The sequence below is a fragment of the Dryobates pubescens genome, chromosome 22, assembly GCF_014839835.1.
Source record: "Dryobates pubescens isolate bDryPub1 chromosome 22, bDryPub1.pri, whole genome shotgun sequence".
Classification (NCBI taxonomy): domain Eukaryota; kingdom Metazoa; phylum Chordata; class Aves; order Piciformes; family Picidae; genus Dryobates; species Dryobates pubescens.
In genome coordinates, this window is record NC_071633.1 from 15129297 (window position 1) to 15157249 (window position 27953).

The following is a 27953-nucleotide window of genomic DNA, read 5'->3' on the forward strand; positions in this document are numbered from 1 at the left end:
GAGGAGCTGTCCTCAAAGTGAGGAGGTCTCCTAAAGGTGAGGATCAATCCTGAAGGTGAGGAGCTCTCCTAAAAGTGGAGACTTCTCCTAAGGGTAAGGACCCCTCCTAAAGCTGAAGACCTCTCCTAAAGGTGAGGACCTCTCTTAAAAGTGGAGACTTCTCCTGCAGCAGAGGACCTCTGCTCAAAGTGGAAAGCTCTCCTAAAGGGGACTTCTCCTCAAAGGAGGAAACCTCTCCTAGAGGTGAGGACCTCTGCTAAAGGAGACTTCTCCTGAAGGCTTGGACCTCTCCTGAAGGTGAGGAGCTCTCCTAGGGGAGGGGAGCCCCTTCCTGCCCCCCAGCAGGACCCCACGGTGGAAGGGCAGCCGTGCCATGGCCCCTGTCTCTGGCGTGTCCTGCTCCAGGAGGTCCTTGACCTTCAGGTTGGGCTTCAGTGTCCTGAGGGCAGCCAGTTCTTGCAGCACTTCCTCATCCAGCTCAGAAGTGCTCAGGCTTGAAACAGAGAGAGGAGAGGAGCTGTTAAAGCCCACCCCACCCCATGCTCTCCTGGGCACTGGGATGCAGGTATCCCACCCTGCAGTACTGGGTTCAGTTTTGGTCCCCATTGTACAAAACCCCCCAGGTGGACAGGCTGGAGAAGGTCCAGAGAGGACCTCAAAGATGATCCAAGGACTGGGAAGCTGCCATAAGGAAGGGCTGAGGGAAAGGGGTTTGTTGAGCCTGGAGAAAAGGCGGCTCCGGGGGGACCTCATCGTGTTCCAGTGTTTCATGGGTGGCTACACAGATGGAGACTTCCTTTTGACAAGGAGTCCAAAAACATGGAAAGATGAAGGGGAATCATGGAATTATCTTGGTTGGAAGAGACCTTCAAGATCATGGAGTCCAACCCTTAACCCAGCACTGCCAGGGCACCGCCAAACCATGGCCCTCAGCACCACAGCTCCAGGGCTTTGAAAGCTTTCCAGGGATGGGGACTCCACCATCACCCTGGGCAGCCTGGGCCAGGTCTTGACTACCCTCAAGGGCAAGAAATTGTTCCTGATGGCCAACCTAAACCTGCCCTGGAGCAACTTGAGGCCATAATGGGGACAAGGTACTTCTGGGGAGGCTGCAGTGGGACACAAGAGGCACATTTTTCACAAGGACAACAGGCCATCAGAATAATCTCCCCAAGGAAGTGGTGGAGTCCCCCAAACTGGACTCTTCGAAGATCCAGCTGGATCTAGACCATGCTTTGCCAAAGAAAGGTTGGACCACATCATCCTTGACGTCCCTTCCAACCTGGCATTTGATGATTCCCTGGTACCCCCTCCCTGTCCTACAGAATCCACCCCCAGGGCGATGCTGGGGATGGAAGGGGAACATGCCAAGCACCTTACCCCAGCACCTGCAGCTGGCAAGAGGGATGCTGGAGCTGCTGGCAGAGCTGCAGGACACCATCAGATCCCAGCTCATTGTCGCTCAGGTCCAGGCAGGTGAGGTGAGGGTTGTCCACCAGCCCAGCAGCCAGGTCCCGGCAGCAGGCACCGGTCAGCCGGCAGCTCCCCAGCCTGTGGGACCGAAACGGGAGGCGGGGTTTGGCCAGCCCGGCGGTGAGCCGCTCCGGGTGGGAGGCAGGAAACACCAAGCAGGCCTGGGGGTCCCTCACCGCAGGGTCCGCAGCTGGCAGCCGGGGTGCTGCAGCCCCTGGCACAGCAGATGCAGCCCAGCGTCACGCAGCCCCTCGCTGAAGGACAAATCCAACTCCTCCAGGCGCGGGCTGCTGGCCAGCACGGCGGCGAGGTCCTGGCAGCAGGCGCTGGTGAGGCTGGAGTACCGCAGCCTGCCGGGGAGCCACGGGAAGGAGCATCAGAGCCAGCACAAAGCCTCCCTTCTCCCCAGCTCCACCTCACCATGGTGACAGCCCCCACCCCAGTGCCACGGCACCATGGTGATGGCCTTCACACCCACGCTGGTGCCAGCCCACTGTGGTGCCAGTCGGTGCTCCAGCGCCACTCCACCACGGTGATGGTCCTCGACCTACCGTGGTGATGGTTCCCACCCCAATTCCAGCTCACCATGGTGACAGCCCCCACCCCAGTGCCACGGCACCATGGTGATGGCCTTCACACCCACGCTGGTGCCAGCCCACTGTGGTGCCAGCTGGTGCTCCAGTGCCGCTCCACCACGGTGATGGTCCTCGACCTACCGTGGTGATGGTTCCCACCCCAATTCCAGCTCACCATGGTGACAGCCCCCACCCCAGTGCCATGGCACCATGGTGATGGTCTTCACACCCACGCTGGTGCCAGCCCACTGTGGTGCCAGTTGGTGCTCCAGCGCCACTCCACCACGGTGATGGTCCTCGACCTACCATGGTGATGGTTCCCACCCCAATTCCAGCTCACCATGGTGACAGCCCCCACCCCAGTGCCATGGCACCATGTGATGGTCTTCACATCCCTATGGTGATGCTTCCCACACTGGTGACAGCCCCCACCCCAGTGCCATGGCACCATGGTGATGGTCCTCAACCTACCACGGTGATGGTTCCCACCCCAATCCCACCTCGCTACGGTGACAGTCCCCGCCCAGTGCCACTGCTTTCAAGCTCCTCACCCTGGTATAATGAGACAGAAGGACAATGCCACCCCAGAGGGACCCTTTTGGAGAACCTCCCTGGTGTTCCCTGAGGGTTTGGCCTCCAGGGAGCTGCCCCTGAGCGCCGGGGGGACACCCGTGGGTGCCGGAGACACTCACCGCAGGACACGCAGGCGGCAGCTGGGCTGCCGCAGCCCCTGGCAGAGCAGCCTCACGCCAGCGTCACCCAGGGCCCCATCTCCCAGCTCCAGCTGGGCCAGCCTGGGGTGTCGGGCCAGCAGCTCCCCCAGCTCCGCGCAGCAGCTCTCGGCCAGCCGGCACCACCGCAGCCTGTGGGACAGCCCCGGGGGAGCCAGCAGCTCACCACAGCTGCCCTGGCTGAACAGCAGCTCCCCACGACCCCCCGGCCGGTCAGCGAGGAGGGACCACGCTCACCCCCAGCCAGCCAGGCGGCATGGCCAGACCGTGCCCACCGTGCGGCCACTTGGCAGGGAGGGACCACACCCAGCCACCTCCCAGCCAATCAGCGTGGATGGATCACCACAGCCAACCAGCACGGAGGAACCACACCTGCCTACCTACCATCCAGCCAATCCATGCGTAGGATCCACACCATCAATATGGAGGGACCACCCCCCTCCACCCCCCCCCCATTCTACAGCCAATCAGCATGGAGGGACCCATTCATGCATTGCAGGGCCAATCAGCATGAAGGAGCCACACCCAGCCCTGTCCAATCAGAATGAAGGGGCCACACTCAACCATGGCCAATCAGCCTGAAGGAGCCACGCCCAGCCCTGTCCAATCAGAATGAAGGGGCCACACTCAACCATGGCCAATCAGCATGAAGGAGCCACACCCTACCCCTTCTCATCCCACCCTGACCCACCCCCAATGGAGCCCCATCCCCAGCTCCCAGTCACCTGCTGGTGGCCCCCAGGACACAAGGAAGGGTTGACCCCATGGGGCAGCACCCACTCACCCTTCTCTGGTTTGGGTGCCCCAAAGTGGGGTGGCCAGGTTCCCCCACCCCATGCTGGTGGCAGCCCCGTGGACGTGTTTGGGTGGTGGATCTCTTACCGGAGCACCTGCAGCTGGCTGCCTGGGTGCTGCAGAGCCCTACAGAGCAGCTGGATGGGGGCATGTGGTTCCTCATGGGGACAGGGATGTTCTCCAGCTCCTGAGGCAGCAGACCTGTAGGGAGACAGAACCCTGAGAGGCATGGGCAGCCCCCACTGGCACACAAATCTGAGCAGAACTTGCCACCAGTGCATGGAAGGTCTCCTCAGGTTGGACCTCCATGGCTTTAGAGGTGCAAAAGATCACTGCTGGAGTCACCTGCTTGCAAGCAAAGCAAAATCTCTACCGATCCACCACATACCACGGATGGAGGAGCTCACATGATCCTTAGTGACCCACAGTGCTCCCCGAGAGTGAGTAAAATCTGCTGGGGAGCAAAAACCTCCAGGGGAAGCACAAGCTGGTGTTGGGGTGTGAGGAGCTGAAATGCCTTTAAAACCATCCTTTGGGGTGGAGAAGGGGAGGTGTTTGGGGTGGAGAAGGGGAGGTGTTTGGGGTAGAGAAGGGGAGGTGTTTGGGGTGGAGAAGGGGAGGTGTTTGGGGTGGAGAAGGGGTGATGTTTGGGGTGGAGAAGGGGTGATGTTTGGGGTGGAGAAGGGGAGGTGTTTGGGGTGGAGAAGGGGAGGTGTTTGGGGTGGAGAAGGGGTGATGTTTGGGGTGGAGAAGGGGAGGTGTTTGGGGTGGAGAAGGGGAGATGTTTGGGGTAGAGAAGGGGTGATGTTTGGGGTGGAGAAGGGGAGGTGTTTGGGGTGGAGAAGGGGAGGTGTTTGGGGTGGAGAAGGGGAGGTGTTTGGGGTGGAGAAGGGGAGGTGTTTGGGGTGGAGAAGGGGAGATGCTTGGGGTGGAGAAGGGGAGGTGTTTGGGGTGGAGAAGGGGAGATGCTTGGGGTGGAGAAGGGGAGGTGTTTGGGGTGGAGAAGGGGAGGTGTTTGGGGTGGAGAAGGGGTGATGTTTGGGGTGGAGAAGGGGAGATGCTTGGGGTAGAGAAGGGGTGATGTTTGGGGTGGAGAAGGGGAGATGCTTGGGGTGGAGAAGGGGAGGTGTTTGGGGTGGAGAAGGGGAGGTGTTTGGGGTGGAGAAGGGGAGGTGTTTGGGGTGGAGAAGGGGTGATGTTTGGGGTGGAGAAGGGGAGATGCTTGGGGTGGAGAAGGGGAGGTGTTTGGGGTGGAGAAGGGGAGGTGTTTGGGGTGGAGAAGGGGAGGTGTTTGGGGTGGAGAAGGGGTGATGTTTGGGGTGGAGAAGGGGAGGTGTTTGGGGTGGAGAAGGGGAGGTGTTTGGGGTGGAGAAGGCATGGTGGCATTGGGTTGATGGTTGGACTCAATGATCTTAAAGGTCTTCTCCAACCCAAAGAGTTCTTTGCTTCCACAATTCTAAGGAGAGATCTTTGTGATTTGGTGTCACCAGAGCAGAGCAGGGTGGTACTTACTGAGCAACCTCCTGCTTGGGATCTTGCAGCTCGAAGGAGCACCCCCGGAGGGTGACGCAGGCCAGCTCGTCCCACTGCCTGATGCAGAAGCAAAGAGCCAGCTGGTCATAGAGGGACAACTTGATGTTCTGCAAGTCAATGTCAGTGAAGCCACCCAAGGCACTTTGTGTGAAGCTCTTCTCGTTCATCTCAAACAAAAAGTGGAAAGTGTCCAACTCTGAAGCCTTCAGCAGCTGGCCGGGACGGGAGACGCCTCCCTGCCTCCCCTGAAGCCACCTCAGCATATCTCCCCTGGCTTGTGGTGCAATCCTGCAGCCCACGGCTTCAGCTGCGTACTCTATGGATTTTTGGCTTTCCAGGCCGAACAGGAACCTCACCATGAAGTTCAGATCCTTCCTGGACTTGCTGTAGCTTTCTAACACCACGTTTAGGTCCCTCCTGAGAGCCCCTGAGCCATCGACCGCTTCCTCCTCACCCTCCAGAACGTAGAACATCGCCGCAAAAAACTCCTGCAGGTGCAGGTGGGGGAAGCTGTAGACATTCCCATGGTCCCCACCTGGCTTTGAGGTCTTCTCATTGAGGAAGAGGGGGAGAAGATCTGGCTGGTCCAAGCCACGCTCCTCGATTTCCCTCTCCTCAAACTGCACCTTGTGCTTCCAGAGGCCGTCAGCAGCCAAGGAGCAAAGCTTGAGCAGGAACCGCTGGAGGTCCTGCGGGCTGTCTCTGCCTCTGCACTTCATTAACCAGGAGAGGTAGGACATGGTCACCTGTGTGGTGGTTTTGGAGCACTCAAGGAGGTTTTTCTTCAGGTAAAGCTCTCCTGCAAGCATGGTGCAGACCGTCCAGCTCACAACGGGGATGGCGCACAAGCTGTAGAGGACCTCGTCGCCCCTGGCAAACCTGAAGGCCACAGCAGCTTTGTTGTTGTTCTCAAAGTACCTGTGGAAAAATTCCTGCCTGCTGGCTGCAGGAAATCCCAATATTTCAGCCTGACACTCGCCCTCCAGGCATCTCCCCAGGCTTCGAAGAGCTGTTGGCCTGGTGGTGATGAGCAAGGAGGATTCAGGCAGGACGGTCCTCTTCAGCAGGCTCATCACGATGGTTTCCAGTGGCTTCACTTCCCTGGGGTCAGAGCTCAGCTCATCTTTGGGCTGAACCAGGGAAAAGCCCAGGGCCTCAAAGCCATCAAAAATGAACAGGATCTTCTTCTGGTCATCCAGGATCTTCCCAGGCATTCTTCTGTGAGGGCAGCACTTTGAAACCAGGTCTACCACACTCACTTCCTCGGTCAGGGCGAGCTCTTTACAGTCTATGCAGAAGATGTAGTCAAACTGCTTGTAGAGGATCCCTTCTGCCCACTCCACCATCACCTTCCTGACCGTCATCGTCTTCCCCATGCCCGGGGCCCCCACCAGCACCACGGCCTGTGGTGCTTGTCCATCTTGGTTGGGTTTGAACAGCGTCTGTGCGGTGACCATGGTGGGGGCTGCTCCGTTGCTGCCGTTGGCACATCCGTGGCTGCTGGCCACAGCTTCCTGCTCGCCTCCAGGCTTCCTCCACGGCTTCCTGGCGATGCTGAGGGTGGCGTAGCGGCTGCTGATGGACAGCTTCTCCCCAGGACAGGAGTTCACTTCTTCGTACCAGAGGAACTTCTGGACCACGTGCTCTCTGTATTTCTGCTTGTGCTCTGGAGCAGTGAGAAGCAGAGTCAGTTCCAGGCACAACCAGGTCCTTGAGAAGCTCCTAACCAACCCTACTGTGTTCCTGACACAGCCACAGGACACAGCCAGGGCTTTCCTAAGTCTGGCTGAGGCAATAAGGACATCACCTGCCAGAAGTGAGGCACTCTGCTCAGCTGGGGGCTCCTTCCAGGCCACCATCTGCCAGAATTTAGGGCTTCTGTTCAGCTGGGGAGGTCCTTCTAGGACATCATCTGCCAGAATTTAGTCAAGGGGGCCCTTCTCCTCTGCCAGGTCCTCCCATCACCCTGATCCACCAACCCTTGTGTTAACCACCCCACAGTCCTCATCCACCCTTGGAGCAACTGCAGTTGCCTGGGGCCACCTGCAGCCTCCACCCATCTCTTGTCTCTGGGGCCAAGGGAACCATCCCTGGGCTCCTGGTGATGTTTCCAGCTCCAAAGTGTCACCAAATATGAGTTCAGCAGAGATGTCTTTAATCCCCATCCCAGGAGGAAAGGACCTGCCAGGCAGTGCCAAGAGCTGAAGGCTCTTCTTCAGAAGGAGGAGCTTGGCAGTAAGTGGGGACAGCAAGAAGCAAGGTGGCTCCAGCCCTCACTCTGAGAATCATAGAATGAACCAGGTTGGAAAAGACCTCAGAGATCATCAAGTCCAACCTATTACCTAATACCCAACACCTCCTGACAACCAAACCATGGCTCCAAGGGCCACATCCAATCCTTTTTTGAACACCTCCAGGGATGGGGACTCCACCACCTCCCTGGGCAGCACAAATTACTCTTTCTGTGAACTTTCTCCTCACCTCCAGCCTAAACTTCCCCTGGTGCAGCTTGAGACTGTGTCCTCTTGTTCTGGTGCTGGTTGCCTGGGAGAAGAGACCAACCCCCACCTGGCTACAACCTCCCTTCAGGTAGTTGTAGAGAGCAAGAAGGTCTCCCCCTGAGCCTCCTCTTCTCCAGGCTAAACAACCCCAGCTCCCTCAGCCTCTCCTCATGGGGCTGTGCTCCAGACCCCTCCCCAGCTTCATTGCCCTGTTCCCAGGCTCCCTGGTGAGCTGAAACCTGCTCTTTCTGACTTCTACCTGCCTCCAGGATCACTCAAGGGGGAAAAAAAGAGACAAAGAAAAGGAAAATACCTGCTGGCTTCCTACCTTTCACCTGCTCATGCAGGAGTTCCTCAGCAAGGTCTCTCTGGCTCATCCCTTCCAACAACCCAAGGGCTACGTCCGTGGCAGCATCGTCGCCGAGGCTCTTGCCCATGCAGCTGACGAGCGTGCAGGGCTGAGTGGCTTTCTCCAGCAGATCCTCTGGGATATTCCATCCTCCTTCCACCTGAACCTCCAATAGCTTCGTCTTAAACTCCTGGAAGTCTTTAACTGTAAGCCCTTGCAGTGCTTGTGAGAGGCCAGCTATGGCATGTTCCTCCTCGGCCATCGTGGGATGCCACCTAAGATTAACAACAGTTAGATAGCATCGTGGCTACACCACAGCTAAAGGTTTTTGAGCTGGGCACCAAGTACAGCCCAGTTCTTCCCACCCTGGGATGGCTGAGGGCAGTCACCCCAACATGGCTGTGGGTGCTGCAGGATCTGGCACCATGGGGATGTCCCCCCCTGGGACGGGGTCACAGGAGAGAGCAAACCAACACCCGACAAAGTGTCCTGGGGGATTGGAACCAGAGCAGGGTCTGCAGCCTGGGGACAGCCAGGGACATGCCATGATGGACTCACCCCTGGAGTGCTGGGCTGGGGGGAGGCTGCCAGCAGGACTTGGGTGCTGCCCGTCCCACGCTCGGGCAGCGTTTGGCTGCTCTCCGGAAGCCCAAGCTCAGACTTCCTCCTTCCCCACCACGAGGCAGCAGCTCACCCAGCAGCCCCTCCAAACTCTCCCAGATGGCTGCTGGATACCCTGAGAACTCCCAGCAACTGAACCCACCAGGAAGATGGTGTTTTGGGGCAGGAAAAAAAGTGGTTTCAGCAAACCACACTCATGGTCACGGGAGCTGAAGCCCCTCTCCTGCTTCTCACCTCCTTCACATGGAAGCTCAACCTCATCTCAGAAACAGGTTTGAGTGAAAAACTCCCAAAGCCCTGAATTGCCAGCCCCTCTGGAGACCCAAAGACCCATTTCAGGGGTTTATCTTTTCACTGCAAGGACCTTCTGTGTGGGATGCTGAGTCAGGCAGCACTTCAAGAGATGTTCAGAAGAAGCAGAGATGTGGTGCTGAGGGCCATGGTTTAGTGGTGACCTGGCAGTGGTGGGTTGAGGGTTGGACTCCATGACCTTGGAGTTTTTTTCCAACCTCAATGATTCAGTGATGCTAAGGAGGGCTCTTTGCTTTGAAGTGATGATGTGGCTGAGGAGGAGGAGGTTGTGTCTGGCACAGCCTGGCTGGATGTCTGATGGTGCTCTGCAGCAGGACCTGGGCTGTGTGCCCAGCTCTGAGCCAACCTTGGGCTGTCCACAGCCCCTCGCAGGCCTTGCAGGATTTGTGTAAGGATGGGGATCGGATCCCAGCCTGCTGGGACAAGGGGAGGGGAGCTGGCACAAAACCACCCCAAGGTGCAGCATTCAAGCTTCATCCCTTTGCTGTGCAGAGCTTCTCCTCAGCAAGAGAGTCTTTGAAGCCCTTGACTTGCTGCTGGAGGGTTGTCACACTCAGAAACCCTTTATCCTGAGGGGGGTGGGAGGGAGAAGGGGGTCACCACATCCTCCTTTTTTTGTTGTCTGCACACTAACATCCCAGTTTAGCAGGCTGACCCTCCCCCCAGTGTCACCCCTGCCACATTCACTGTCATCGCTGCAGCCCAGATGGGATTTGGAAGGTGGGGCAGGCGGGCTCACAGCTGCAGGGACAGCCCCAAATCGTGGAACCTGCAAGCCTAGGGCCCGGCCCCTGGCTAAAGGGGCACGTGGAGCTGCACCCAGCCTGCCCTCACCACCCTGCCAACCCCCACCGGGCATCCCGTTCCCCTCCCTTCAAGTCCCAGCCCTCCCCTCTGGATTGGAGCACTGTCTCCTCCCCCTTGCTCTCCATCTTCATGCAGTCTGCAGAGGTGCATTGTGGGAAACTCCCAAGTTATTCCTCCCCTCACCCTCCCCCCTTTTCTGCCTTCCTCCCTCCCTCCTCTCTGCGCAAGAGCCAGCTCCCAAGGTGGGATTCCTGCAGCCAGAGGACAGAAGGTAAGAGCTGCTGCTTTCCTCTGGCTCCTGGGGGGGTGAGGGGACAGAGCTGCTGGGGATCCCCAGCGCTCCCTGTGGACACACAGCATTCCCAGGCAGCATTCCCGAGTAGCATTCCCACAGGCTGACGTAGCAAAAGGCAGATCTACCTGGTCAAGGTGAGTGTCTGCTTGGGATGGAGGCCAGGAGCTGCCATGCCTGGTGGTAGGCAAAAGTGCTTTTTTTTATCCCAGTAACAATGAGCAGAGTAAGGATAGCAGATCCTAAGCAGCTCCTTTTCCTTTCCCATCCCAGCTCACTTTCCATTGCCTTCCCCATCCCAGCTCCTTTTCCCCTCCCCATCCCAGCTCCCTTTCCTTTGCCTTTCTCTTCCCCAGCCCAGCTCCCTTTCTCTTCCCCATCCCAGCTCCCTTTCCTTTCCCTTTCTCATCACAGCTCCTTTTCCTTTCCCTTTCTCATCCTAGCTCCCTTTCCTTTCCCTTTCTCATCCTAGCTCCCTTTCCTTTCCCTTCCCCATCCCAGCTCCTTTCCCTTCCCCATCCCAGCTCCCTTTCCCTTCCCCATCCCAGCTCCCTGCTTTTGCTCCCTGAAGGTCAGGCAGGCACAGAAGGCATTTCCGCAAACGCAAGTGCGTGGGAGTCTGCTCCCTTCCTGTCCCTTCCACCCACCTGAGATCTCTTAGGTTGGCCACTTCCCGTGACCATCAGCCTTCAGGATCAGGAGGAAGCAGCCCTGGATGGAATCTGGGATTTGGAGCTGCAGAACCCACTCTGGAAGCAGAAGGGCTGTGAGGAGGGAGAAGCGGAGTCAGCCATGTGCCGGAAACAGGGCGGCTGGGAAGGAGGAGGGGAAGCAGCAGCAGCATTCCCAGCTAAAGCCTTGCAGCCTTGGCAGGAGGGGTTGGCCACCTCCCTGGAAGGCTTTGATCAGGTTTCCAGCTGCGCTTCCTCTCCTGTCAGCACGGGCAGGGAGATTTGTTTGCCCTTCGCTCTGCCCAGACGGATTTAATGTCGATCCCAAAGCAGGAGGCAAGCACAGCTGGGAGCTCTGCCTGGTTGTTCTCACCCTTCCCAAGGAGAGAGCTGGGATTTGTGCTGCTGGGAGCTGGGGCTTTGATGTCAAAGGGATATTTTTGATAGGAACCCCAGCTTGGGCTGGAAAGGAGCTCCAAAAGGGCAAACCTGCCCCCCAGAGTGACCAAACAGCAGAGAGATAAGCTGCTTTAAGCTGTGGGGAAAAGATCCACAGCCCAGGCTGTTTGTCCTCACCTTTCCCAAGGAAGCAGCTGGGATTTGTCCTGTTAGGAACTGGAGCTTTGATATCAGTGGGGTGTTTTTGATAGGACCCCCAGCTGGGGCTGGAAAGGGCAAATCTGCCCCCAAAATAGCCAGAATGCAGAGAGAGGAGAGGCAGCAGTGGTGGGTTTAAGCTGCAGGGAGAAGATGCCAGTCCTGACTGTCCTCAACCTTCCTAAGGAAGCAGCTGGGATTTGTGCTGTTAGGAGCTGGAAATCTCTGAGGTCTTTTCCAACCTTATTGATTCTGTGGAGCTTTGATCTCAAAAGGGTGTTTTTGATAGGACCCCCAGCCTGGGCTGGAAAGGAGCCCACACAGGGAAAATCTGCTCCCGGAATGTGGAGGCAATAGTGGCTGATTCCAGCTGTGGGGAGAAGATGACTCCAAAGGAGTGTGATGGGAGAGGACACCGGAGCAGGGCTCCCCTTTCAAGGTGTGGACACCCCAGGATGAAATTCTGGGAGGGCTGGGAGGGATGTCCTTGGCTTTTTAGCCTGCTCTCTCTGCCTTTTCACGTGTCTTGGAGCATCCCTGCCTTGTTTGTTTGCAGGGACCTGTTGATTTGTTCCCTGCTCCTGCTTAGCTCCCCGTGGCCATCTGGTAGCTTCTGGTGGGGTTGCGGCGTGGGGGGAAGGGAAAAAGAGGATTTCTGTTCCTGAATCGAGGTCAGCCTGGCCAAACTTCAGCGTGGGGGCCATACGAGGAAGCCCTCCCCACTGCAGCCCCGTTTTCCTGGGTGGGGCTTGGGCAGGATGCTGTCAGGAGAGGGAGGATGGACTGTGCCGGATTGAGCTCCCTGCTCCATCTCGGGACTGACCTCCAGAAGTCTGACCTTCACAGGTTTGACCTTCAGCATTTTCCATCTTTCCTTCCCCAGCTGTGGTGCCAGCATTCCTTTCTCAGCCCTGGTGATATTGTGGCAGGAAGGGGGTGGTGGTGGTGGTGGGAATAAATAAATCCCTAATTCCCCCCAAATGGGGACATTTATCTCTCTGCATCCATCCCCTCCTCTGGCAGGCTGCCAGGATCTATTCATCTCCACAGCTCAGCGTCAGTGGCACCTTCTCCTCCATCACCTGCAGATCCACACTCCTTTGGGCTCTGCTCAGCAGTCTTCCCAGAGAGCTCCTTGCTCAGCCCAGCCCAGGAGGGACTGGTACACTCTCTCCACCCTTGATGGGCCATGGGGACAGGCAGATGGGCTGGAGAGGGAGGGATGAATCTCTCTGAGCAAGCATTTCTGTGCATGCTGGTGCTGCTTTGGCCACCCCTTCCCCAGCTCCTTTCTCCAGCATCCTGCAAGGAAAAGAGAGTCAGCTCTGGTTTTGCTGCTCAGGTTGCACTGTGGAGCCTGCCAGGAAGCCTCATGGAAGGTCACTGCCGTGTGCTGAGCTGGTTCCCTCTCTGCCTGCAGCAGCTTCTTGCATTTCAGCTGCAAAGCAACAGTTTGCAGGCTGCTGCCTGCAGATCTGCGAGCGCTCAGTGCTGGGACCTGGCTCTGCACCTGCAGCACTGTCTGGGTGATGCCACCAGAGCCTGCTGCAATCCCACATGGGGCAGAAGAGCTGGGTTTAGGATGGCCTTCAGCTGCAGAGGGCTGTTGAATTCTCTGCAGGGGCTGACCCTGTTTTACTAGTTCAGAAATGCCCTTTTTTATTATCCCCCCCACCATGGATGTTGAACCTGAGGGGTGTGGGACCCTCTGGCTGCCAGGAAAAGGCATTTAAAGCATCCATCTGTTAGAAAGGAAATGGAATCATAGAAGATCACAGAGTCAACCACAAGTCAGAAATCAATCTTCTGCATCTGGGGACCAGCTCCTGGCTGCCTGGGGACCAGCACCCCAAACTGGAAGTATCTGCCCTAAGGCAGTTTCCCAAGCTCTGGCAGGCTCAGTGTAGAGAGCAGAGCTTTGGGGTGGAGGGGATGATTTATTCAGCCTTCTCCAAGAGGTAGAAAGGAGCCAGGAAGCCCCTCCTGACCCTACCACAGTGTTATCCCTGAGGTAGCATCCCAGACCCACTGCTGAGCAGAGAGCTGAGACCTGCCCCTGGCTGTCGGGATGGATGTTGTGGGGAGTTGCTAATCTACTCCCTGGGGAGACCCAAATGTTTCAGGGGTGGAAACCTCCCTCCTGGAGAAAGCAGCTCTCTGAGAAGACAGCTGAACAGAGCCAAAAGTGAGCTGGACCTCCAGGGGATGGAGGAGGGGATGGAGCTCACTGAGGCTGAGCTATAAACTTGAGCTTGAAGGGGCAATAATTAGCTTTTCTTGATGGCAAAGTGGCAACAGGAGGCTGCTGGGGCAGCTTCTGCTGGGCCTTTTGGGGCTTGGTGGCCTCCCTTCTGGTCTCACAGGAGATGCCAGCCTGTCCCCAGGAAGGGATGTGCCATGTTGTGCCGTGCAGCAGCTTGTCCCTGGTGCCACAGAGCTGCCGGCATTGGATTGCTGGGGCTGTGGGAGGGCTGGGAAAAAGCTCCATCAAGGTGTTTGCAAAATGGTGAGTGTGGCAAGAGCCAAAAGGTGCCCTGGGTGGGGGGCAGGATGCACCCAGCTGCCTGTGAGGTGTCCTGCTGGTGGGTTAAAGATCTGTGGTTGATGTTGCTGGCAGCAACACCTCCCACTGCGTCTCCTGGATGGCTTCTTGTTGAACCTACTCCAGTGCTTCAAAGCAGTGTCCTGCCAAGTAGCTGCCATGGAACAAAAGAAATATGTCATCTGCTGGCTGAGAATCCTTTCATTTGTTCCCATAAATGTCTGGTTTGGAGTGAGCAATGCTCAGTCCTGTCAGGGAGAGGCTTAAGGTCTAACCCTTCATGATTTCTTTTGGGAAGGCAGAAGCTAAAATCTTGTTCCACTGCAAGACAAATGGCAGCAGGAGGCAGGCAACCAGGATGGGATTCTGTGCCTGGAGGGGGCTCAAACCCAGCATCAGAACTTGGCCAGCAAAGTGAGGTGCTCTGGAATGGGTTTGGCAGCCCCCCAGGTGCTGCTATGACTCTGAGAAGCTGGGTTTGGCAGCAGCAGGAGGGTTCCAACCTGATCTCAGCAAAGTGCCTTCAGGTTCTCTCCAGTTCTAGAAGCAGCTCTGCTCTTAAGCTGTGCTTGGGAGAGAAACTGATCCAGCTGCATCCAAAGGGCAGGTGGCACTTGTGTGAGTGACCAGGGAGGCTGCAGAGCCTTGCCAAGCATGACTTCTGCCAACAGCAGCTCCATTGTGCCCAGCCCTATACATATAGAATCATAGGATAGTTTGGGTTGGGAAAGACCTCTAAGATCACTGAGTCCAACCATCAGCCTAAGACCACCATGGGCATTAAACCATCAGTGAGGGGACACTGGAGAGAGTTTGAGATAAAAACTCTTCTCTTTCCCCTGGCTGTTTTGGGAGTGCTTTCCTGATTTCTACTCTGGTTTGGGGCAGCTGTCAGCAGAGGCATGAGGAAAGAGCATTTGTGTTGGGTTTGTGCCCGTGCCAGGCAGTGCCAAGATCAGGTGATGAGTATGGGACTGTGCATGGTGAGCACTCTGATGGAGGAGGGAGAGGATGAGAGGACATGGCCTCAAGCTGCACCAGGGGAGGTTTAGGTTGGACATGAGGAACAATTGCTTCTCCTTGAGGGTTGCCAAGGCTTGGCCTGGGCTGCCCAGGGCAGTGATGCAGTCTCCATCCCTGGAGATGTTAAAGAACCTTTTAGACATTGGCACCTAGGGACATGGTTTAGTGGGCATGGTGGTGGTGGGTTGATGGTTGGACTTGATGATCTTAGAGGTCTTTTCCAACCTTAATGGTTCTATGATTGTGTGGAAGGAGGGGCTTGGTTGAGCTTTTTTTTTGGCAGCAGCCTGTATATTTTTGATAGCTGTGGGAAGCTGAAGTGAGCTGCAAGAGCCTTCCAGCTCATGATGCTGCAGAGAAATGGCTGCTCTGGGGCTTGTGAGGTGCCCAGCAAGGAGCTTTTGTGACTGATGCAACAGGAGCTTGCTGCAGGTCTGCTGAGGGCAGGTGGGACAGCAGCAAGCTGTCCATCCTTGATGCTGCAGGGTTAAAGGCAGAGCTACATTCACCACATTTCATGGGTCTCATGGCTTTGTCCTCTCTTGCCTCCATGGAAATACCAGAAGAAAAAGATGTGGACCTCCAGCTGTTGGTTTGGGTCCAAAAAACACCTAACAGAGAACAAAAGTGAAGCCCTTAGCAGGAGCAGAGTGTCTGCAATGTCTCTTCATATCTCACAGTGAAATGTCTGTCACATTCCTCTCAGAGGGTCCTTTGGGGGTCGGGACAAGCATGGCTCTCAGATGTGACAGCTCAGATGTCACCTGCAGAGGTCAAGCTGTGGAAAAGGCTGCTCAGCCTTTTCCTGAGCTACTGCTGCTGGGGAGTGTGTTGGGACTGGCTGCAGGGCTCTGCAATGCTGTGTCACCCTTGTGGGCAGCGTGGCAGGACGCTTGTGTTGCAAGCTGAGGCTTTGCCCCATCCCTGTGCGGCTGGCACCCAGAGCCCACCTCCCACAGTGGTTCTGTGGCAGCTTTAGGCTATGCCTTTAAAATTTTCCACAGATCCTGGGCAGGAAAGTAGTAAAATGTAAATAACTCACTGCTGGGTGGAAAAAGGGAAAGAAAGGCAATCCTGAACGTTCCCACTGGAGAGACATCACTGTAAGATTGAGCTCCCAAACCAATTTCTCTCCTCGTCTTGATTCTTCACTCTGGGAGAGACACTAACTTGATTAGCTTGTGTTGGGTGATAGGTGGGACTTGATGATCTCAAAGATCTTTTCCAACCTGGTTAATTCTGTATTCTAACTTGCTTCTGCTTGACCTTGGCTGCATTGTTTTGGCTGAGTCTAACTTCTCTGTTCCTTTCCCTTGTCCTTTTTGTACAGGGGGGGCCAGGGGGAGGCGAAGAGGGAGAAGCTAGTTGCTTCCCCTGGTCTTTGGCCATGGGGGGAGGTTCTTGTGCTGTTTATTTATTGTAAATCCCTGTAAATATTGTAAATCCTGCCTATTTTGTACAGATTCATTGCATTTCATTGTAGATTGTGGTACTGCTTGTAAATCATAGAATTGTTAGGGGTGGAAGGGACCTCAAGGATCATCCAGTTCCAACCCCTCTGCCGTGGGCAGGGACGCCTCACACTACAGCAGGTTGCTCAGAGTCACATCCAGCCTGGCCTTGAAAACCTCCAGGGATGGCTACAGCTTTCATTTGCTACCAGCTGAGCTGGTTTGGCAAATTTAATGTTGGGGGGTGTGTGGAAGTTTCAACCCACCACAGGTTCCTTTTGCAGTTGTAGGACCAAACCAGTTTACAGCTGAGCCACAGGAGCCCACCCTGCTCCAGGGGTAGCCCAACCTCTGGACACTGCTGCATCAGCCAGGCTAGGAGAGAGGGGACACATGGGTGGCACAGGGAGTGAGGGCTGAGGTCCTGCAAGGCTGGGCATGCTGTGTAGGTGGTGGTTGAAGTTTTGGTGGTTGCCAGCACCAGCTGGACAGGAGAAGAGCCTGCTGGGTCTGGGTGCAGCCGCAGGACTGCCGCAGCCCCGGAGTGGAGGCTTTGCTGGCACAACCCCCCCACCAGGGCAGCAATTTGAAGGTGTTGCTGCTGCTACCTCCCAGCATCTGATGCTCTCTATGCTAAGATTCAAAGGGCTTGTTTGAGAGGGAAATGTTTAATCCAGGGCTGGGGTGAGGGGAGTGATGCAGGGAGCAGCAAACAGCAGATTGAGCAAAGGATGCACAAACCTCTCATGAGCCTGAAGTGGGTCAGCAGTGTTTGGTGTTTCTCAGTGCTGCTGTCTCCAAGGGTTGGCTTTGGGAGGGCTGCAGATGCAGCAGGCTCCCAGCACAGCCTGGTGCTGGGGTGCTGGGGCTGTTGGAAGTTCTCTCTCACGAGCTCCTCCTGCTTGCCTTGTGTTTCTCAGGTGTTGTGTCAGGAGTGAGGGACCAAAGCAGAGCATGAAGGAGATAAGCCCTTCATGGGGAGCTGCCCACAGGAGCTGAAGGAGACCAAGCTCCTTATATAAAGCTCTTCTAATATTGATGGTACTACTGGGAGGCACTACATGACCTCATCTGTCTTCACAGCACTTATTGGAGGTGGGGAGAAAGGCTTAGTCACATCACTGCCATCATCTCAGGTGCTTGCCCAGCATCTCACTACCTTTGCTGTCTTTATTGCCCCAGCAGCTCAAGAAGGAGGAGAAATGCTGCTGGTCCCCACTGGGAATGGGACCTGAAGCACTGGGAAACAAACCATGCTGAGCTGCAGAGGGAAGTTGGGGCAAGGCAGGGGAATGAATACAAATCCTGATGGATTGCTCCCTATAGGGCAGAGGAAATGGGACAGAACTCTGAGGACTCTTTTCAGGGTCTGGTCCTCCAAGCTGCATTCCTCAGGGGTTAGATAAGGAGGTCACAAGGCCAGGTGTGACCCCCTTGGAGCCATCAGTGGGGGGGAAAAGTGAAGTCTTGCCTATTTCTGATCTCTTTTCACTGATGCATCACTACATCTCTTGAAGAGCCTGAGAGTTTGACATGCAAAGGTCACATTGGATGCTGGTGGTAGCACTTCATCCCCCAGAACCCCTCCCCCTCCTCCAGTTTCCAACAGGTTGGTCCCAGTCACTTCAGCTGACAGCTGTCAGAATGCTGCTGGTGCTTTCCCTCTGGGGTAAATGATGTATTTTTCAGGTGCCTCTTTGAAGTGGCCAAATCTGAATTCTCCTGCTGATGAGCAGTGCAGGAACAGGACCTGCAGCCCTCAGTCTGCAGCCCAGCTGCTGGTGCCTGGATCCATGGTGCTGATTCAGTGCTGAGAGCTGGCTTGGCAGGTGCAAACTGCACTTGCCAAAGGGAAGCTGGGGAAAGGGTCATATTCTGTCCCTTCAAAAGCCACTTTGGGCTTAGATGACCAAATTCAAGCATCCCAGCTGAGAGCTGCTGAAGGGACCTGGAATTAGTTGGTGTTCAGTGTGTTTTGCTCCTCTGTGACACTGGAAACCCTTCCCCATGTTGGTGGAAGAGCAATGAAGAGACTGAAGAGCACAATGAGGACTGTGCTGGGTGAAAGTGTCTGCTTCAAAGTCCTCCTTCAGCTTCAGGAAGGAGAAGTCTGGTCCTGAGAGGCACAAACCACCTCCTCCAGCTTTCCACCCTCACTGCCAGCTATGGCACCTCAAAGGGAACGGAGAGAGGGCTTGGTCACGTCCTTTGTCTCCTTGCAGGCACTTCAGCACCCATGGAAGCTGAGCAGATGGCTACCATGCCTGACTCAAGCAACATGGAGTTGTGGGATGGTCTTTGCCATGGTTCAGCCGCTTCAGGCTGTGAGGTTTGGAGGCAGGGAGAAGAGTTAATGCTTACCTGGTCATGGGAACCCATTTCACTCTTCACCAAAAGGCAACAGAAGCCAGGCTGCTGAAGAGGATGGGGCTTTGGGACTTCACCTTGGAAAGGCAAACCTTCATGTCCTTTCATTCCAAGCAGATGGGAGTGGTAAAGTGAAGGGAGATTAGAAAATGGGGAAGAAGTTTTGAAGCCAGACTCTTGTCAGTGGTGCCCAGGGGCAGGACAAGAGGCAGAGGGCACAAAGTGGCAGGCAGGAGGTTGCATCTGAAGCTGAGGAGAAAGTTGTTTGGGGTGAGGGTGCTGGAGGCCTGGAGCAGGCTGCTCAGAGAGGTTGTGGAGTGTCCTTGTGTGGAGGGCTTGCAACCCCCCCTGGGCACTGTGCTGCTGGGCAAGCTGCTGGGGGTGCCCTGCTGGGGCAGGGGGCTTGGGCTGGATGATCTCCAGGGGTCCCACCAGTCTGTGATACATAAAATCTTTTCTGCCATCTCAGGCTCTTTCTGCACAGCATTGCCACAGGTCAGTAGCTGTTTCTGAGACTGTTTTCAACTGGAGGACCCCTGAGGTGTATGGATGGACCTCTGTCACAAGTACAAATTCAGAGAAGCCCACCATGGCAGCTGAAAACCCCATGGAAATGGTCAGCTTTTGGTGGAGGAGGTGGAAAACCCCCATCACAGAATCAACCAGGTTGGAAGAGACCTCCAAGATCATCAAGTCCAACCAATCACCCAACCCCAACTAATCAACCAGACCATGGCACTCAGTGCCTTGTTCAGGCTTTTCTTAAACACCTCCAGGGACATTGACCCCACCACCTTGTCAATGAATTGTCTAGGGTCCAAGAGGAGTGGAACAGCCTGAAGCTAGCCATATTAAGCCTCTAGCAATCACCAGAAGTCAATAATTCATATGTGAATATGATTTTAATCTCCATCCTTTCCCAATCACACTGGTTCCACAGTCTGCCCCTCTCCCACCCCACTTGCCCCTTTTTCCCAGAGCACCTGGGCTCTGTTGGAGTCTCCTCCCACCCCAGGTGTGGCCACTCAGCCCTCCCCACCCACTCCCCTATTTAATGCCTCCCAGGAAAGGCAGAAGCCCCAAGCTGAGCCCATCTGGGCTGGAAGAGCCTCCTCTCATCTCTGGTGAGTGCCCCTGGTGCGCACTGGGTGATGGTGGTGGTGACAACAAAGGCCGGGGGGCCTGGTGGCCCCCCGGTTAGGTAGGAAGACTGTTGATGGCAAATGTGACACCACTCAGAGCTGCTGTGCAGTGCACAGCCTGGAGCATGGGTTGGTGACTGATTCACAGCCAGCTAAGAGTACTCAGAAGCTCTGGGCTTAATGGAGCTGTGCTGCTTTGGGGAACCCAGGCAGAGCCCTAGGACAGGACATGCCAAAGGGAATTCCCTAGAAAGATTTGTCTGGGAAACTTTTACTTAAGGTCCTGGATACTCCATCAGCCTCACCCATGGCAATAGCTTCAGTTTCACAGCTCTCTACGTTCTTTACTGTTAAACTCAGCTTTGGGGCTGCACAATAACTGCATTGAGCCACCGAGCATCTACCATGAGTCAGTTTGGACCTCAGACTGGCAGGGTAAGATTCACTATTGGGTGAGTTAGGAAAGAATTCTCTTTGAGTTCTCTTTCTTCTGTCACAGGACAAAAGCTCTTCACAGAGAGAGTTGTTAGCCATTGGAATGTGCTGCCCAGGGAGGTGGTGGAGTCCCCATCCCTGGAGGTGTTCAAGAGGGGATTGGACGTGGCACTTGGTGCCATGGTTTAGTAGTCAGGAGGTCTTGGGTGACAGGTTGGACTCGATGACCTCTGAGGTCTTTTCCAACCTTATTGATTCTATGATTAGAGGTTGGAAAGGACCTCCAGAGATCATCAGGTCCAGCCCCCATGCCAGAGCAGGATCACCCAGGGTAGTCTACACAGGAATGCACCCAGGTGGGCTTCAAATGTGTCCAGAGAAGGAGGCTCTGCAACCTCTCTGGGCTCTGCACATCTGTGGGGAGCAGCTTCCCACCTCAGTGTTGCAAAGATTTTTCCCCTCCCAACTTGAGACAGGGGGGAGAAGGTGATGAGGCTTGGGGCTGGGGCTGGTTTCTGCAGAGAGAAGAGGACCTCCTAACGGTGGGATGTTACAGGGAAGCCAGCAATGACTCATCTCCCTTCGCTGCAGGACTGATGCAGCTCTCATCTGCGCAGGCAGGAGATGGATGAAGAGATGGTTGTTAATTTGCTGAGGGATGAGGCTGACAAGGTGCCCTTCAGGCAGCCAGGCAAAGCTGGTCCTTCCCTTAGCCCTGTTGCTTCAGCTGGGGCCAACTTGTTGCACCAGTGAGTCTGCACCCACCTTGAGAGCTGCAACCTCCAGAAGCGTCCCAGGAGGAGTGTGGGGTTTGCCTGCCGCTTCTTGCAGCGGTGTGGGTTTGGAGAGCTCTTCTTTTTCCTCCCTGATCATTGGTTTCGTGATTTCTGCTTCCTCCTCCCAGCCTGGGCAGGAGCTGGTTAGCTGCAGGCAGGTGAAAAGCTCCCTGCAAAGGCACAGGGTGAAACATCATGGGGGAGAGAGGGGGGTTGGAAAAAGGGAGGGAGTGAAGCACCAAAGCTTCCTCCCGAGTGCTGCTGCCTGTGTGGGAGGCAGAGAGGGAGCTGGAAGGGGGAGGGGTGGGTAGACAAGCAGAGACAGCAGCTGAGGAGAAGGGAGGAATAAATAGATGCGAGGAGCTCTGAAGAAGAAAGAAAAGTTGGAAAATCAGGCCATCAGAGGAAAATTTTGTGATGGAATGAGAGATGAGGAGGAGCCAAAGGGCTGAGGGAAAAACCTCTGCAGCTCATGAGCAGCTTCTGAAGATGAGGAGAGCTCCTTGCTTTGCAGTCTGGGGGACGTGGAGGTGCTTAAAGGTGAGCACACAGAATCAGAGAAACGTCTTAGTTGGGAGAGACCTTTAAGATCGTTGAGTGCAGCCATTAACTCTAACAAGTGTGATGCTAAACCACTTCCCTCAGCACCGCATCCCTGCCTCTTTGAAACCCCTTCAGGGTTTGGGGATTCAGTCCCCTCCCTGAGCAGCCTGTTCCTCTGTTTGAGAACCCTTTCAGTCAAGAAGTTTCTTCATGCAACCTAATCCTCCCCTGGCACAACTTTGAGGTTGCATTTCCTTCGTGCCTTTGAGAGTGGGAATGGGAAGCAGAATGAAAAGAAAGAAGGGATGGTGCCCAAGGTGGGGAGGCTGCCCTGGGGGGGAGCTGATAACCTTCAGAAGAGGGTTAAGCATTGTGATGGGAGAGAATGAAGGTGCCCTGGAGGAGAAGGGAGGGCAGCAGATGCCAACTAAGGCAGGGGCTCTGGTATTGGTGCTGCAACTGGTGGGGGCAGAAAGGGAGTCTGAGCTTCTCAGAGGCAGAGTTTGCCAGCATCAGCTCAACCAAGCCAGAGAGGCTGGAGAGATGCTGGACAATTGTATCTGAAGGAGAATGCCAAGAGGCTGGGGCCAGACTCTGCTGAGTGGTGCCCAGGGCCAGGCCAAGGGGCAGAGGGCACAAAGTGGAAGGCAGGAGGTTGCATCTGAAGCTGAGGAGAAAGTTGTTTGGGGGGAGGGTGCTGGAGGCCTGGAGCAGGCTGCCCAGAGAGGTTGTGGAGTGTCCTTGTGTGGAGAGCTTGCAACCCCCCCTGGGCACTGTGCTGCTGGGCAAGCTGCTGGGGGTGCCCTGCTGGGGCAGGGGGCTGGAGCTGGGTGATCTTCAAAGGTCCCTTCCCACCCCACCATGCTGGTGTCTATTTCCAGTAACAGCAAACCACTGTCAGAAAATCCTTTCATGTGGACAGTTAAGAACTGCTGATATTGATTTTGGGGCTTAGTTTGGTTTCTACATCATCTGAAAACCTTTCCTAATCTGCCTGAAGGGCTTGTTCTGCTTTTAGTGGAAACTCGCTTAGACATCAGCTTCTTCATAGAGCTGTTTGTAGCAGCACAGGGCATGGCCACAGGACAAAGCTCCACAGCACATTGGAGGGGCTGAACAGAACCAGCTTTCCTGCTTCCAGGAGCCTGGAAGCCTCATCTGCTCAATGAGGGGTGTGAACCAGAGAGGATTTGGTCAAAGCTGGGAGGGCCTTGGGGGTGTGAAGTGCCCATTTCTCAGCAGAAAGGTCAGTTTGCCCCCTCTGTGGTTTATCCACCATCTCTGTGGGCTGCTCAAAGCTTTCCTAGGGAAAGCAGCAGAAGCTGGGCTCGTACCTGGAACAACATACAGCCCAGATAATTGATATTAAAGTGATTAAGCAGGTCATTTATTATTCATGACATGATGAAGCTGTCTTTCTGTGCTTACATTGCTAATCCTACTTCAGTCTTGGGCTCCACTGACTGTTTCACAGCATCACTGAATGGTTTGGGTCAGAAAGGACCTTGGGGATCATCTAGTTCCAACTCCCTGCCACGGGTAGGGACACCTCCCACTAGATAAGGCTTCATAGAGTCAATAAGGCTGGAAAAGACCTCAAAGATCACCAAGTCCAACCTGTCACCCAAGACCTCATGACTACTAAACCATGGCTTCAAGTGCCATGTGCAATCCCTTTTTGTAGCCCCCCCCCCCTCTTTTCCAACCTTAATGACTCTGTGGTCTGCAAGCCTGGTTCCCAGAATAGGCAGCAGCACAGACCACTGCTGCAACCCTGGGACCTTCTCCTTGCTGTCATTAAAGGAGTGATCTGCATTCTGAGCTGCTTTAGAAGAAACCTCTCTCTGTAGAGGTTTTTGGGGCTGTTTTTTTGAGGAGCCTCTTGATGTCTTAATGCAGACAGCTCTCAAGCTCATGTTTCACTTAGCAAGCAGAAAGCTCTTGGCTGGCTCCTGGCAGCGCTGGAGGTCAGCGGGGAGGTAATGAAGCAGGAGACTCTGCTCTGACTGCCACCTCCTGGTTCAGTCATTATTTCCCAGGCTCAAGGCCGATGGTGGTGCTGCACCAGCAGAGGTCTGATGGCAAGCTGCCCAGTGGCCCTCCCTCTCTCCCGTGCAGCCGTGGGAGCTCCATCTCCAGCTCACCCTGCCTAGTGTGGCTTGCTGGGCTGAGGCTTTTGGTGTGTTTTTCTAACCCCTCGAAGCCAACTTTGTTTGTTTGCTGGATTCCCTGGGTGTAGCCACTCTTTCATCAGCCTCCTGGGGAAAAGGGCTTCAGCTCATCACCTCCAGTGCATCTGACAGCCTCAGCTCTGGGAGCAAGCTAGCTAACCACTGCAAGGAGACAGGAGTGAGATCTCTGTCACTGAGATCCAGCTTTACAGTAAATTCATGCCCTTGAGTCCATACCTTGGTTTGCACCAGCCGAGGATCTGGCCCTTGCCTTGCTTTGATGTAGCTCCACCAGAAGTGCTGACAGCATTAATCCTTGTAGCTCTGATCACAGAATCCCAGCATGGTAGGGATTGGAAGGGGCTTCTGGAGATCACCTAGTCCAAGCCCCACTGCTAAAGCAGGGCACCCACAGCAGCTTGCCCAGGAGCACAATGACCAGGGGGGGGTTGGAAGCTCTTTGCACAAGAGACTCCACAGCCTCTCTGGGCAGCCTGCTCCAGGCCTTCATCACCCTCACACCAAACAAGTTCATCTTTAGGTGGAACCTCCTGGCTTCTACTTTGTGTCTGTTGGCCCCTGTCCTAGCCTGATAGCTGTGAACTAATGCTGGCTTCTCCTCATCACCCATCTGGATGGAGAAGGTCACACGTTAACCACTCCCTAAACTTAACTGGGGAAAAATGCTGCAAAGAGGTGAGACAGGAGGTTGGAGGAGCTACTGATCTGCTTTCCCATGGAACACAATGTTTTCTTTTGCTGCTGGGCACAGAGAGAAGTAAGGTTTATTTGGATGGATGTGAGTGGATGGATGTGAATGGGTGGACACGGCCAGGATGGACTTGTCTAGATTGCACATGAAGCTAAGCTATTTTCTGGGGTTCTTGCAGGTACAGGCACAGTAGTAGATGCTTTGAATGTAACTCACCGTTACTAAGAGCCAACAGTTGTCCAGTTTTGTGTTCTGGCCTCTCCCCCTTGCTTCCAGGTAGAACAGCGCTGGCTTGCTGTGGGATGTGCTGCCCAGGGAGGTGGTGGAGTCACCATCACTGGAAGTCTTTAAAAAGAGACTGGATGAGGCACTTAGTGCCTTGGTTTAGTTGATTAGATGGTGCTGGGTTGGACTTGATCTCAAAGGTCTTTTCCAACCTGGTTGATTCTGCATTCTGTCCTTTCACTCGCCTCTTGTTGCTCTGCTCCCCTTCCAGGTGCTGTATCATGCCCAGATAGGACACCGTCAGCCTTAAGAATCATCTCCCGAGGACCACTCCAAGGGCTTGAGCTCAGGTGGTTCCTCTGCCTTCTCCAGCAGCCAGGCAAAGGAGAAGACCTGGGAGTAGCCCCACGCTCGTGGTGCCCGGCCACAACCCTCGGCGCCGGCGGCGATGGATTCCAAAGGCAACGTCCGCAGCGGAAACAAACCTGACGCCAAGGCGCCCGGCTCTGGAAAGGCAGAAAAGCCCAACCCTGGGCCCACCACCAACGCAGACAAGAAGGAGACCCCCAAAGAGCAGCCAACTCCTGCCGCCGCCACCAAGAAGACAGGAGGGGACGCCGCCGTCGCCAACAACCACAGCAACCTGAAGCCCAGCCCCGCTGCCGGCGAGACGCAAGAGGCCGCCGGGCAGTCCCCTGACTCGGACCACAAGGGCAACAGCTCGGAGGAGGCGGCAGGCAGCTTCTTCGACAACATGAAGCCCTTGATCATCGTGGGAGGAGTGGCGGTGGCGGCGCTGGCGGTGATCGTGGGAGTGGCCTTCCTAGCCCGGAAAAAATGAAGACCCAAGACGGGGGGTGGGGAGGGGATGAGCTGAGACCCAACCCAGCTGTACAGCTCCTTTTGAGACAAATGCATGCAGAGCAATTCTATACTTAACCTTATATCTATAGAGAGAGCGAGCTAGATAGGTCAACAACCAACACCAACTGCAACTCCAAGAGTCTTGTTCGAGACAGTGCCAGTTTGGCCCAGTGTGGGTAACTCCATGCACTCAGTGTGTTCTTTCATGTAATGTATCTTGGCTTATACCACTGTGGATAGATGACAGCTTCTCCTGACCAGTGTCAATGACGGTGTCCCCTCCCCTCCCCTGCTGTCCTCCCCTGGAGACACATCCCATACCCCCCTCCCCCAACCTGCCCCTCTCTTGCAATCCCCTGTTTTCAAGTCCAAAGTGTTCTATGTCCCATCCCCTCCCCCCCTTTCCTACTTTGTGTTTTGGGTTCGGTTTGGTTTGGTTTGAAGTTGGGTTGTGGTGAAGGTGATGGAAGGGGAGACGGAGCCTCTCGCTCAGACTCGGTTTGCCCATCATGGTGTGTTGGGCTGTATCCAGCACCCCCTGGGCAATGGCAGGCAGAAGGCAGCTCCCTGACCCAAAGAGCAAAGTGTGATCTCTGATCAGTGTCTCATGTACCTGCTGCTCATCAGCCCACCCTGAAAAACCTGACTGGCAGGGGCCCCACAGTACCTGGGCTGGCTGCAGCTGGAGGATGAGGCTGCAGCATGGTCGGGCTGAGCATGCAGCTTGGGACATCACATCAAGAAGAAATTCCTTACAGTGAGGATGGAGAGACACTGGAACAGGTTGCCCTGGGAGGTTGTGGATGCCCCCTCCCTGGAGGTGTTTGAGGCCAGGTTGGACAGGGCCTTGAGCAACCTGGTCCGGTGGAAGGTGTTCCTGCCCGTGGTGGTGAGGTTGGAAGATGATCTTTAAGGTCCCTTCCAACACAAACCATTTGATGACTCTATGAAGTCATTTCTCTGGCTGAGCTGCCACCTTGGGAGGTGAGCAGAGGGGCTGTGCTGTGACCAACAGCAGATAGCAGCAGCACGTGGAGGTAGCTGGAGAAGTCCTGTGCAGAGCTCAGGCAGCAGCTGCCACCTGCTTGGTTTCTTGCAGGCTGGCAGCCTTCAGTATCCCATGGCTTGCTGAGGTCCTACTGGGGGTGTTTGGGAGATAGAGAGGCTTTGTTTTGGATCTAGTATTTCCTAAAGTTAGGCTGGGCTTTGCAGGGTGCTGTGGCCTCAGCCCAAATGTCTTCAAGGTCAGCTGGACTCTTTCTGTTCATTTCTTTAGGATGTGCATCAGGCTTTCACCTGATTCAATGTTTTCCCCCACTGAAGGCTGTGATCTCTTGGTACCTGGGGAAGTGGGGGGAAAGGGAGATGTGAGCTGATTTTAGGGGCAGAGAGGATCTGGGACCTGCTTCATACCAGGGAAACCCTGTTCAAGGGGAGCCTGTCCTAAGGTGGGTTCTTACCTTCCTTCTATGACAGTCACAGGATTTTGGGACTTCTCCAAGCTTTGGAAATAGAAACAAATTCCCAGGCCCCAGGAACAGCCTGGTTTCCCTGGTGAGTACCTTGGCTCTGAAGCCAGATTTTGTGAGGGGGAGAAGGAAGCAGGCAATGAGAGAAGGTGCTTGGTGCATTGGCTGATGATGTTCTCCTAACCCAAGAGATGGGCAGATCTTGCTCTGAAAGTTTCCATTGGGGCCACCCTTGCTGCTGTGCTAATACCAAAAAGTCTTGCAAAAAGGACCTTACATCTTGGGTTTTAAATGAGGTCAGAGCTACAGAGACTCCAGAGCTCAGCAGCAGTTGCAGCCCGTGGGCAAGGTTTGGGAGCGATGATGAGCAAGAGGTGGTGACAAAGCAAAGTTGAAGAGCTGTAGTCAGAGGTCTTTAGTTGAGCCTGGGTGTGTAGGTTAGGTGGGTGCAGGGCCAGAGGAAGCTGAGTGTTCCTCTTCCTTTGCAAAGCCAACTTCCAGCAAGGCTACTGGATAGGATGGTGGCTTTGTAGAACCTCATGGGGAGGTTCTACATTCTTCTCTTGGCTCGCATCTCTCTGACTTCCCTCCAAAGCTGGCCTGCTGGATGCATCCACCTTCCCCAGACAAAGCCTGGCCATTCCTACAGTGAGCTTTGTCATCCTCTTTTCCCCAGGGTTTATAAAACACTCCCAGAGGTGCACAGCCCCTGGCAGTATCAGGTGGTGTCTTCTGAGGGACAGCAAGCTGCATGCAGCTGAAGTGTGATGTCTGTCTCTGCCAGCACAGAGACAGGGCTGACCACACTGGTTTTTGGAAGGAGTGCTGCAGCCCCAGGTGAGATCTTGGTGGCTTAAAGCACTCTCCATGTGATGTGGACATGTCTCCTGGTAGAAGTATGTCACAGCCTGGAGAACTTAGTGGCTTTGAAGCAGCAGGGTCCATGGTGGGGTTTTTGTCTGGAGAACTGATTTTT

The 27953-nt window shown here is 55.2% G+C and overlaps 2 protein-coding genes across 2 annotated transcripts; one reads left to right on the forward strand and one right to left on the reverse strand.

The window, feature by feature from the left end:
• Nucleotides 1-126: 126 nt before the first annotated feature.
• On the reverse strand, nt 127-10905 carry LOC104299820 (NACHT, LRR and PYD domains-containing protein 12). Its single transcript, XM_009900014.2, has 8 exons — nt 10637-10905; nt 7937-8232; nt 5087-6773; nt 3662-3775; nt 2741-2911; nt 1650-1823; nt 1381-1551; nt 127-493 (listed from the first exon to the last, which is right to left on the reverse strand). The coding sequence occupies exons 2-8, from the start codon at nt 8217-8219 to the stop codon at nt 238-240; spliced, it is 2856 nt and encodes a 951-aa protein (XP_009898316.2). The 5' UTR covers nt 8220-8232; nt 10637-10905; the 3' UTR covers nt 127-237.
• Nucleotides 9823-27274, forward strand: CEND1 (cell cycle exit and neuronal differentiation 1). Its single transcript, XM_054171622.1, has 2 exons — nt 9823-9968; nt 24916-27274. The coding sequence occupies exon 2, from the start codon at nt 25093-25095 to the stop codon at nt 25483-25485; it is 393 nt and encodes a 130-aa protein (XP_054027597.1). The 5' UTR covers nt 9823-9968; nt 24916-25092; the 3' UTR covers nt 25486-27274.
• Nucleotides 27275-27953: the final 679 nt, after the last annotated feature.

Excerpts from the sequence above, each read along its gene's own strand:
- LOC104299820 (XM_009900014.2), bottom strand. The coding sequence starts at position 8,219 with ATGGCCGAGGAGGAACATGCCATAGCTGGCCTCTCACAAGCACTGCAA. Across the intron at positions 3,776-5,086 it reads CCCAAGCAGGAGGTTGCTCA|GTCTGCTGCCTCAGGAGCTG; the intron begins GTAAGTACCACC and ends GTCTCCCTACAG. Across the intron at positions 1,552-1,649 it reads TGCCAGCTGCGGACCCTGCG|GCTGGGGAGCTGCCGGCTGA; the intron begins GTGAGGGACCCC and ends TCGGTCCCACAG.
- CEND1 (XM_054171622.1), top strand. The coding sequence starts at position 25,093 with ATGGATTCCAAAGGCAACGTCCGCAGCGGAAACAAACCTGACGCCAAG.